The 12,263-nt window shown below is 32.3% G+C and overlaps 1 protein-coding gene and 1 long non-coding RNA gene across 6 annotated transcripts; both read left to right on the plus strand.

The window, feature by feature from the left end:
- The first annotated feature begins 4,508 nt into the window (after nucleotides 1-4,508).
- On the plus strand, nucleotides 4,509-7,262 carry LOC110643924 (uncharacterized). Of its 5 annotated transcripts, none has more exons than XM_058144988.1 (4): nucleotides 4,526-5,071; nucleotides 5,740-6,030; nucleotides 6,231-6,289; nucleotides 7,041-7,262. In XM_058144988.1, the coding sequence occupies exons 1-2, from the start codon at nucleotides 4,570-4,572 to the stop codon at nucleotides 5,817-5,819; spliced, it is 582 nt and encodes a 193-aa protein (XP_058000971.1). In that variant the 5' UTR covers nucleotides 4,526-4,569; the 3' UTR covers nucleotides 5,820-6,030; nucleotides 6,231-6,289; nucleotides 7,041-7,262. The 5 variants fall into 5 exon arrangements, with proteins under 5 accessions (XP_021652153.2, XP_058000971.1, XP_058000966.1 ...); XM_058144983.1 differs by lacking the exon at nucleotides 7,041-7,262 and adding an exon at nucleotides 6,421-6,631 and having other exon boundaries at nucleotides 6,174-6,289; XM_058144972.1 differs by lacking the exon at nucleotides 7,041-7,262 and adding an exon at nucleotides 6,421-6,631.
- A 1,231-nt stretch (nucleotides 7,263-8,493) lies between these two features.
- On the plus strand, nucleotides 8,494-9,927 carry LOC131179118 (uncharacterized). The gene is made up of 3 exons (XR_009148100.1): nucleotides 8,494-8,582; nucleotides 9,030-9,087; nucleotides 9,647-9,927. It is a non-coding gene; the product is annotated as an uncharacterized LOC131179118 (long non-coding RNA).
- The last annotated feature ends 2,336 nt before the right edge of the window (nucleotides 9,928-12,263 follow it).

Genomic DNA, 12,263 nt, shown 5'->3' on the forward strand with positions numbered 1-12,263 from the left:
TCATGAATATTTATTGCATTAAATATATATAAAATTTTACCTATATAACATAGTAATTCTCAATAACTAGTAAAAAAAAATATATAATTTATATTCATTTAATAAAAAAAAAACTCTAAAATTATCATACCAATTTTTATACTTAATTTTTATCATCCTAAATTTATTATAATTTATATGTACAATACAATATTATGCAAAAAAATTTACACTATTTTAGGACAATATAATGCTCAATGACTATTTTTATTATATTTTTCAATATATTTTAAGAACTTTACAGTATTCTTTGTAAGACACGAAAAACTCTAAAATAAAAAATTTTAATTTATGTTAAAAATTAATTTACATTATAAAGTTATACAAATATCAGTTTTTTTTTAAATAACAATAAATAAAATATTCACACCATATTATTTTGTAAAATCTAGAATTTTATTTTTATACTGCTAAATATTTTAATAGATATTATAAAGTTATATTTATATTTATAATACTAGAAGTATCATAAAAACTATAATTTAGATTAACAAAATTACAAAAAAATAAAATATTAACCAACGACGTCACAAATATAAAAAAAAATAAAATTAACACTATAAATTAATTTTAAAATAAATGAAATAAGTTAGAAAAAAAAATCTGAATTGCAGTTCTTCCTTTTCTTTCAATTTTAATTTAAACAACAAATTATTAGTACACCACAAGAATTTTGCATACAATTCAAAAAAAAAAAAAAACTTTCAAACTTTAAGAACCAAAAAAAAAAATACTAGAAAAAAAAAATGGATAGAACCTTTGCAGAGTAGAAGGAGAGCTCAACTGATACAGGAGAAATTATTAGGTGTATCGGATGCATATGTATTATCTCTCACAATCATGTGAGACTCACTCTCTATATTATACGAAGGGCCCACTTTTCTATGAGAGAGGGAGTACTATTTTTTAATGCTCCTGGTGCATCTAATAATTAACCCTGATACACGGGCTCCTCCTCATTTTAAATGCAAAATTCTACATTTTCTATATGTTTTTAATTTATTTTAATAATTGTTGGGTTTCAGTGGATAATCCTCAGCCCTATTACATTTATAAGGTCTGCATTATTATTTTCAAGGCATGCCAAAAAGCGCAAGAGTAATATGACATAACTCTGAAAATGCTACTCCTAATGGCGTTTTCAAGAGTGTTTCTTTGAAAAAACTTGTGATTAGATTTATAAAAAAAACTCTATTCATAATGACATTTTTAGGAGCAAACGAATATTCTCTAAATAGCCTTTGCAATAAGTTTTGACAAACTAGAAAATTCTATTTACAATGTCATTTTCTCTTACACAACCCTTCTTTAAAACTTATCTTTCCAATCATATTTTTTTTAAGCCAACACTAATTTTATAAATAGTTTCAAATTCACACTATAATTATAATTTTTTTTCATATTTTTTTTAATAATTATCCCTGAAATTGATTGAAAGAAAGATTATTTATTAAAATAAAATTAAATTATCAAATCAAACTAAATTAATCAATTATTTAATTCGATTTAATTATATTAAAATATTTAATAATTCAATTCAAAATCTAATAGACCGAATACTTAACTCTAATTACGGCCACCATAATTGGAAATTGATATACTAGCCAAATTTTACTTGACCATTAGAATTTTTTTTTTCTTCTTTTTTTGGAACACTTAATTTTCTTTGTTATCCTTTTACAAGCCACATGGTCATGATCATGATCTTGATAGGATTCCCTTTGGAGATAAGAAACTCAACATTTCTCCATCTCCACGATTAGAATATACAACTAACCTATTTAAGAGATTGGAGTTTACAACTCTCGTTTACATTTCATCTAATATTTTTCTATATGGTTTAGGATTTTGGCACATGGACCACCTACTCGGTGGTTGCATTTGTTTTGTTGCGTTCTCGTTGATATATTTTTAATTATAGCCACCCAAAATAGTTCCATGATTAGTTTGATAATTTAAATATATATTTAATAAGTAGTTGTAAAATTAACTCAGAGCTGAGCTTTCTGGCTCTCACATCGGTTGTAGAAAATGCGTGTGTATGATTTATATGGGTTAGCATTTCTTGATAAAATTATCATAGTTTTACCAATGAGTGTGTTCTGTCTCTGAATCACATATGTGTTTATCTTTGAGAAAAAAAAAAAAAACTTGTAGCATTTACATTCTCCATTATTAATTTATAGGGGTATGAATTATTCGGTTATAACCGAATAATCGAACGAACCGATAAAATTTGATTATTTTGGTAAGAGTAAATTAGGTTCAATTTTGTTCATTTTTTAGTTAGTAATAATAAAATTTTTTTATTTTCGGTTATCGGTTCAATTACCTTTGATTTGGTAACCAAACTAACCAAATTTTAATTAATTAATATATTAATTACAATTTTATTAATATTATATTATTTACAATTATTATTTTATGATTTTATAATAATATTTAACTTATAATTATTAACTTATTAATATTAAATTATATTTATTGTTTTTTATAAATAAAAAATATAAATATATTTTTATTAATATTTTATTAAATAATTAATAATATAAAATATATTTTTTATTTTTTTGTCTGTTAATTTGGTTGTAACCGATAACCGACTAAATATTTTTGATTTCGATTAATTTTGATTTTCTCTCAATTTTAGTTCAGTTTAATTAATATTTTTAGAGTTAATTAATAATTTTGTTAGTTAAAAATTAAGTTCTGTTAACTGAATACTCACTCTAAATTTTATATATATATATATATATATATATATATATATATATATATATATATATAAATTATTTATATATTTTTAATTAAAACGCTGAAAAAAAGATATTCATCACATCATTAAAGTCCTGTGTCATGTAGCGCTTATATATGTGTAAGTTTTTTTTTTAAATATTTGAATCGGGTTGATTCAGATTGAATTATAGAGTCGAATCATCATTTCTAATATAATTTAATTTACAATTTATGGAAAGTGGAACTGAAATCAGCTATCAAATGCAACAATTTCGAACCAAATTAGAATAAGCTATCAATAATTCTAGGTTTAGATTTAATCGGTTTAGTCCTAATTCCGACTCGGCCCTTGAAGGTAATGATTTTGAGCGGAATTAGAATTGTGTACCTATTAACGATTTTAGACTCAAATTTAACCAATTTGGTCCTAATTTCTATCGGGCCTTTATCCAAATCTAACCTCATGAGCTGATAAAGTAGGATTAAAGAGAACATATATATATATATATATATATATATATATATAATTTAAATTAATATTTAAATACAAAAGAAAATTCAAACTTTGCTTTACGGTTTGACCGGTTGGTATGAAAGCAATCTTTGGTTTCCTTTCCATGTTATGGAAAGAATCAAGTAAATCTCTTCTTTTAATGAATGGAGAGATGAGAAGGAACCGTCCAAGCATTAAGGAAGGAAAAGATACAAGCATTTTCCCATTACGTCCAAACACTTAAAAAAGTTTCTTTTTCTTTAATTCCTACTTGAAAAATTATAAAATATTTTCAATACATTAATTTTTATTACACCATATGCTCAGGAGAATTCAATTATCCCATAAATTATAGGATATAAGTCCGTCTCATTGTAAGTGAAGGAATATATATTTTTAGAGCACTTAATAAAATCTCATTTTGCAGAGACATATTATAATTAAGAAAAAAAAGATAAATAACACACTCCTAGCATTAAGTGGAGATGCAAGTTTCAATCACAGTGTATTCACGTTAGAGAAATCTGATATTCAATAAAGAAAGTCTAGCTATAACTGACAATCCCCTTCATCCATACAGAGTAAGAATTAGACTCAGAAAGTTAGTTAAAGTCTTTGTCTCAAGCAAAAGAAATATTAAATTGATAAATTCTGAATGCTGAGGTTCAAAATAATTTCTTTAAGAAGATTAATTTTAATATTGATTTAATGGTTAGTCAAGTTTAAATAATAGAAATTAAAGTTAATACTCTGTCAATCCAGGTTCAATAAGATGTGTTGCTTTTGTTTCGTTAAGCTGAAAGTTTAATAAAATAATGGTGTGAAATGAAAAAAAATCTTTATGAGAGCCAGCATAAATTATTAATAAAATTTAAATATAAAAATATTAAAATAATAAATTAATGTTTTTTTAATTTTTTTAATATCATTTAAAATAATATATATTTTTTTAAGAAGTGGGTTGGGTCTCCAGACACGACAGTGAACAAGCACTCGATCGCGTTTACATAGAACGTACAAACAAACAAATTCAAAAACGGTGCCATTCAACCACATGGTGGTCCCCACCACATACCCGCTTTCTCTTCCAGTCATCATCACCCACCACCAATGACAGCTGTTCTTCCCACGTCAGCTACACCTTCCATGTATGTCCATACATATCTTGTGGTATCGATCCATACATACATAGAAATTAAAATATTTATTTTTTATTAAAAAAATTGTTATTTCTTAGTTGGATGCAGCTTTATAAGCACCATTCTCCGTGTATCGCAAGCACCTCTTTACAGAAAGAAAACATGGTGGGCATTTCTTGTGAACAGGAATCTTGGGTTTCTTCAACAAACCTAAACCAGCAAAAGAATGGAATGAAAAGCCTGGATCAAGATGATGTTTTCTACCAAGAAACTGATGAAATATGGCAGAAAGTGAATCAAGGCACCATCAACAACAGCAGCAGCACCTTCAGCTCCAAAAGTAGGAGCAACAGCAAGAAAAAGAAGAATCAGGTGCTGCTAGAAAGGTATGTGGATGTAGCTAATACTAATGGGGATGATTTGAAGAGGAGTAAGAGCTTGACGGATGATGATCTTGATGAGCTTAAAGGCTGCTTGGATCTTGGGTTTGGTTTCAGCTATGATGAGATCCCTGAGCTCTGTAACACCTTGCCAGCTCTTGAGCTTTGTTATTCCATGAGTCAGAAGTTTCTTGATGAGCACCATAAGTCTCCTGGGAGAAGCTCTCCTACTACTGCTGAGACTGCATCTAATCCTATTGCTAACTGGAAGATCTCTACTCCTGGTGAGTTCATTTTTTGTTTCCTATATTATTGGGTTTCTCTTATTGGTTGATCATTGTGGTGTTGGGTAATGTTTGATCTGTTTTCTGTGTAGTTAAGTTGGGATTTGTGATTTTGGAATTTTTTAAGTGAATTTTGGTAGATGGTTCAAGGTATTTTGCGTCCAACACGGATAGGTTGGTTCTTTAGATCTTTTGTGAAATTTGAGTTCAGATTAATGCTATGATATGTTTAGTAAATGAAATGGTGATTTATGCTTTGATATTTGATGTTGCTTGGAATATATGATTTAATGGTTTGTGGAGGTGATTATTACTTGGGATCTTTAATATAAAAGAAATGCTAGATTTTAGAATTGAGATCTGTTGTTCTTGGGTTGATCCTGTTGTGACTGGTTTGCTGATCTTTCCTTTTCTTTTTTTAATGAATTGATTTTGAATTTTAGTTGATATTTCGTGATGGTATGCTAATACATCTTCCGATAGATGAAGTGATAAATTGGGTTCAATGATTCAAGATAAATGTTCAAAGATATAGAATAAATATGTACAAAGAAATTTGTATTGATCATAAAGTGAATGTTTCTTTATTGATAATTCTTGTCTAGATTGCATACAAAATGGCATCAATCATTTAATTTAATTTAATTTAATTTTTTCAACTGATCCAGGTGACCATCCGGAAGATGTTAAAGCAAGGCTCAAATTTTGGGCACAGGCTGTGGCTTGCACTGTTAAATTGTGCAGCTGAAGGGCATTTAAGAATTGAATGATGATTCATTTGACATAAGAAAAGGGATTCACGTTTTCTCAGCAATGGAAAATCAAAAGCTTGGAATTTCATGGAATGCCTGTGCTCCATTCCATTGCTACGACTTGCAGGAATCAAAGTTCTTGGACTTTTTTAGCTGGGAATGGACCTTCATTCGGCATTATAGTAGGAGAGAAGATACATGCTTCAGGTTTGAGATTTAACCGAATACTCTGATGAGTTTGACTTAATACAGCAGAGACTATGACCATGATTATTGTATTCGGTGCATTAAAAATAAGCCGTTTTAAGAATGAAATTATTTTTTCCTCATATGATTTATATTATTCCTAGTTTGTGCTTGATATGGCTTTGAATGCGTCCCAACCTGAGCCGTTGGTTTGTATGCAGTGGTCATAACCTCCAATAGAGCCTTCACCCACTACCTGCTGACCTCTGCATTTGCTGAGGTAACTAATCTAACTGCATTAAACAGGTATTTAGTTTTTCACCATTGTTGATGCTTGAATGGGATGGCGCCCTGATACTAACAATATGTGTCTGCTAACTACTGACTTGTGATAATCCATCCTGTGGATAGATGAACTACCCCATTTGGCTGGTGTAGTGAAGGCTGCTGGAGAGAAGTTGGGGAGAAGTCAAGACAAAGAATTGCAAATTTGTATCTCTAGTCATCAACCCTTAACCTGATCATCTTCTTTATATTTCATATATTGTCTCCAAGTTTCTGGATTAAATGATTGTTTAATCACTGTTTATGCAAGAAAAGGTTTATGTCCACATTCAAAGAATTTTAGTCCTATTCATCTGAGAAGGGGAGTCTCCTCCATATGCCAGGACAAATTTTCTCTTGAAGACCCTTCTTGAAACAGAGAAAAAGTGAATCTTTTATAAACTAAAATTGCAGTTCAAAGAGATAAGCCATTACTCTTGAGTTGCTCTTTGCATTGGAAATTTGATTGTGTAGCTTTACTTATTATTATAGAATTCAATTCTGATGTTCTCTTGATAGACATTTCCTTGTCTGAGGACAGCAGCAGCCCATTTAGAATTTCATTTTCACGGATTCAATGGGAAATTTCTTTGAACAAAACATTTCTCTACTTGTGAGAAGAGATGATAATAGATGAAATGGACTTTTCAAAAACAAACAACCTATTGCTTTCTAATTACAGATAACTTGTCCATTTTGAATTCCAGGCAGGAAGCTGAGAGTTATCGATTACAAGAAGTACAAGTTGGAGAACTTGATATGACTTCTTGGAATAATGAGAACAAAAAAATGAAGAATTGAGGAAAACACAAGTATTCCCGCTTTCTTTAATTGAATAATATAAATTGAATGTTTCAAATGTGCTTCAAGAACAATTTTGTTACTTTTTATCAAAATATGCAATGGATTGTGAAGTGTTTTTCTTAGTAGTTGATACAGTGTGAAGTAAATCCTAGCAGTCTATCTATTAGAATTCTGAAAAATCTGATTTGTAAACTTAATAAAACACACTTCAAGTGAGTACCTTGAAGAGTAATCGATTACAAAAATTAAATTTTATCCAAATGGGGATCGGTTGATTGATGTATCGAACGTATTCAAGAAGATATCTTAGAGATTAAGGTTGATGTAAGCCACTCGAACACCCTAAAAATAGTATGTAGATCTCTACACGCTAATCACTTTGACATTTTCATTATTACACGTATTCCACTAATTAGAGGACACTATTTATTTCTATCATCATATTTCTGAATCGGTATAAATATCACTTTAAACAGCTTAACAAAGTCACATGGATTCAAAACAGAATAATTTATCTTTTGATTAGGTCCAATTTATCATGAATTTAACTATCTTGAAGTTACCATCTTGACAGACCCAACCCCTTGTCCATGCTAAAAATTTACATCCCATCTCTGTAGGTAGCTTCTCAATCACACAGTTGCTCAAGCAGATGAGGCAGTACCAAAAATAGATCTATAGCAGACCCATCTTCTTCAACATCCCACACCCATTGCCTCCTCTTTTCTTGTCTTTGATCGGCATATGCCTAACTTCTTCTTTAATCTAGCTTGCTACCTCTGAAATAATCTATGAACAATAGCTCAATGAGGTTGGGGACATGGCTTGTACATAGGTTGTTTGGGGTATTTGGACAAGAAATTGGACTTGAGATTAGCGAGAAAGAAGTGTAAAAATAGTGGAGGGAGGACTAAATTTTTCATTTCTGAGACTCAATCAAAATAGTATTTTGATGTTGAATCTTCAATTTGCAATTAGGGGAGGAAGGAGAAAAAGTGGGAAGTGAAAGTTTGATTATGTTGCAGGATGGCTTTCAGTACTTTTGAAGGAAGAACTTAACTATGTGGTCCTGTGCTCTTATGTTCTGTGTTAAGTATGCGAATTGCATTTCTTGCTCTTGGGTTCTATCTTTCTTTATTAAGCATGGAGAGATTTAAGAACTTTCATAGATTTTCTTTATTTGTGCATAGGATCATTGAGAGTGTCAAGAGGCACTTGAAGAGCCATGCTTGAGGATCTTGTTTGTAACACCCCTGATTTTTTATATATTATTATTGGGCTTCGTGTAGATATCTTCAATTCGCGGAAATTCGACAGTTGTCCGGATCTGTGAATTTCCGTCCGCATGCACTACATCGGAAAAGTCTCCGAATTGGATCGAGGTTTTGGCTACCCCACCATTGTCAGACGTCCCGAGCGCGTTCCCGAAGTCGGAATTGGCAAAGGTAAACCCGAACCTTGCTTTTTCGTAATTTTCTAGTGTTTAAATAGGATTAAAAATCCATAAAATATTCGTGGTAGCTTAGAAAATTATGATTCTTTTTGCAATAGCTTAATAATATTGCTAAGGACCGCGGGGCAAAGTTTTAGAATTTTTAGAGCTTATTTGGGCAATTTTTGCAAAAATGGTCAATTATAGGGACTAAATTGAAATTTTACATGTTGTGATGGATGATTGAATTGGTGGGCCCAGGAGGGGCTGTGTGATGTGATTGAGTTGTGGACATATGGATTGTGAATATAGAAGTGTGTTTTGAGCCCTTTTGCAGGTTGGGTAGGTCCTAGGTATAGGGGAGACTCTGCCGGATTTTCGGCACGACTTAGGACGTATTGGTCTTTTTCTTTGATTGTATTGAGTCAAATTTATTAAATGATTGTAATAAAATTGTCAGGTGAGCCGGGACAGCCTTCTTCCTCCGCCCAGCCGCCACAGTGATTGTCGTCAAGTCTGTGAGTAAAATATTAATTTTAATTGTAATTTTGATATTATTATATGTTCAGCATGCCCATGCATCACTTATATGCATATAATTATGTAGTTAAACTCTAGGCACGATTTATGTTGCATTGATAACTGTTAAAGTGCCATGAATGTTGTTGCGGTAATTTGGAGCAGTGTGCGTGCGTGTGATGTGGTGTGGACTATGGATAGGACGGGTAGTCACGGCTTGAGTTCTTCGCTGGGACCCGATCCTTCGAGGGGTAGTCACGGCTTGAGTTCTTCGCTGGGACCCTCGATTTGGTTATTAAGTGGAAGTCCGAGCTGAGTTCTTCGCTGGCACCAGGTTGGATTTAAGAGAGTCAGATAGGGATCGGCTCCCATATATTATGATTGATGCTACAGTGCGTGAGTGCTCCAAATTACCTTTTGATGCTATGATGTGAATTTATTGCGATGTTGCATTTCACTCTACAGTGCATTAGTTTTAGATAGTTATAGAGATTATGATTAAAATTGATATTTTACTCTCTCGAGTCGAACGCTCACTCCTGTTCAATATTTTTCCAGGCCACAGGAGGATATTTTTGAGGTTAACCTGCTCCCTTTCCTCGCAGGTTGTTTATCAATGTCTGTGTAATTTTATTAACTCTTAGAATTTCCGCATGTGTTAGAAGTATTTATTTGATTATGGTCTGTAATATTATTATCATGTTGGACCTGTAAACGTATAATGATATGCATGTTTGATGGATTGGATGAGGGAGCTGAGCTCCCATTTATTATTATGTTGATGAGTATGTGGAGGGTGAGCTGAGCTCCCCAATTGACTATATATTGTGTTTACAGGTCGGGTGAATCGAAAACTCCCCGTTGGTAAGTCCATTTTATGGCCGAACTCTGTCCGTTTATTTTCTTGAAATTGGGCCCAAATGGGCCTTAGAGTTGGGTAAATGAATAGTTAAGGCTTACTACGGGCCTTGGGGGCTTTAGGCTGGCCTGTGTCCTAGTCTTGGTCCGGCCATAGGTTGGGTCGTGACAAATGTGGTATCAGAGCTTAGGCTCCAGATTCATAGGGAAAAATTATCTAAGTGTTGGGAAGAGTCTACTAGGAGTCACATGCGGAGTATAGGATTCTGTTTCGTCTTTTCCTGTAATTCTTTGTTTCTAGATTCTACGTTATACCTCGGGAAATATAAGATTACCTCAGTTAGTGTCTTGATTTTCGTGGAGTACACAGAAATGTGAAATAGAGTTAGTAGACATGTGAGGTCTATCATGAGGATACGTACTCCAAGAAATGTTATATTTTTGTCAGTATGGGTTTAAATGGTGTGCCCATTTCGTGTAAGGCACGAGTACATAAAAGTGAGTCTTAAAAGTACAGTTGCCCTAGATAAGGATGAGGATACCACTCTTGGCGCCATCGATGAGATGACCCAATCGTAATAAGTTTGTGATAATAGAAGATTCGGGAGAGATAAGAAATTAGGAGACCTAGTGCTGGGGACGTATCATAGTAACTATACAATGTTCTCGATGTCCGCGCTCTGTAAGTCGCAGACATCTGAAACATGAGATTATTGTGTAGAGGCTGCGTGCATCCCAGTGGTGCTCCATAATGAGGGTGTTTGAGATGGCTTCTGTTTTGTGCAGCTTATGCGAACATAGTTCTATATTTGCAGAGGAGTTGGGAACTCTGGCTAAGAGTCTAGAGTTAGAATATTGAAAGGTCACGGTTGGGTGATAACTAGAGTCGATGACTCAGTTACTGACATGAGCTAGAGTTACATCAAGAGTTGCCATCGGACTGCAGGTTTGGACTAGTTGCAAAGTAAAGGTGATACTTATAGAGTGAGAATAGTATACCTTGTGTGTATCAGTATGGAATAAAGTACAACTCTACTACCTAGAGAAGGTCAAAACTATGAATTGATGATTTATAGAGCTATGATGTGATAAAAGAGTCATTAACTTGACATGGTTCTGGCAAGGTGGTAGATGTAGTACCTTTGTTGCAACAAGTTAGGATATAGTCCTATCTTTTCAGAATGGATCGAAGGTTATTACTGATAATGATGACTTATGGAATAGTGTCCCAGATGGGACTGTAGAGTGTGGTAGAGAGTAGTTGGCTCGGGTATCCTGGAGAGGATACAAGTTCCATTATAGGAATCATATATAATCAGATCACGATGGATGTAAATCCTTTGAATTGGATGACGGGTTTGGGTGCCCGAAATCTTAAGTTTTGGAATTGAGTAAACATGGAAAATAATAATAATAATAATAATAATAATAATAATAATAATAATAATAATAATAAAAAATAAATAAATAAATAAAATTACTGCAGAATCAGTTCTCGAGGTAGTAAGGGTATTATGTAAGCTAAAGGATAAGAATAGAGATCATACAATAAAAGTATGACTGTAATTTGCTGAGTTCCTTTCTAATTTCAAATTATTCAAAACAATAGTATAATCTAATTATAATAGTGTTAAGAGTAATAAATTAGCGAAGATAAATCACAGAAGGCCAATGGATAAAGAAAGTGCAGAATGAAAGTTTGGGCAATTGATTGCAGATGCAATATAATCTAAATGCTAGTGGAAGTACTAGCTAGAGTGGTCAAAGGACCAAATATGAGTATCATAGACATATGATAATGAGATATAGAATCTTAAAGATATAGTTAGCAAGTACAGATATTATGTTAGGAAGAAGAATGGAACCAGGGATAGAATAGTCAAGTTCTATTTTGGGTAAGACAAAGGAAATAAATGAAAGGACAACCTAAAGAGCGCATAATAAAAGGAACAAAGTTAAGATATAGGATAGGCTAAGTGTTATTCTTGGCAAGGAGAATGACAAGGATGGAAAACCCAAAATGGGACCACATTAGTGAGAAAAGTGATGGAGGCATGGAATACAATAATAATGTGTAAATGTTAGAAGTCATGCGATGGTATTGCGGACTACCTAAATAGGTAGAGAAAGAGAAGTTAGTAAGCAGTAAGTTGAATAAAAGTCAGTCTAAGGGATCAAATAGGTATGATGAGAGGAAAAGAATGATAGATAATGACACATAGGTTTTAAGTTAGACTTTTGAGATAGTGAGAAGGTAGTTAGAGGTTCGTTATGAATGTCAGGCAAACATTTTTAGTATGATCAACAGAATCACTTT

This window comes from Hevea brasiliensis, chromosome 1 (assembly GCF_030052815.1).
Source record: "Hevea brasiliensis isolate MT/VB/25A 57/8 chromosome 1, ASM3005281v1, whole genome shotgun sequence".
Classification (NCBI taxonomy): domain Eukaryota; kingdom Viridiplantae; phylum Streptophyta; class Magnoliopsida; order Malpighiales; family Euphorbiaceae; genus Hevea; species Hevea brasiliensis.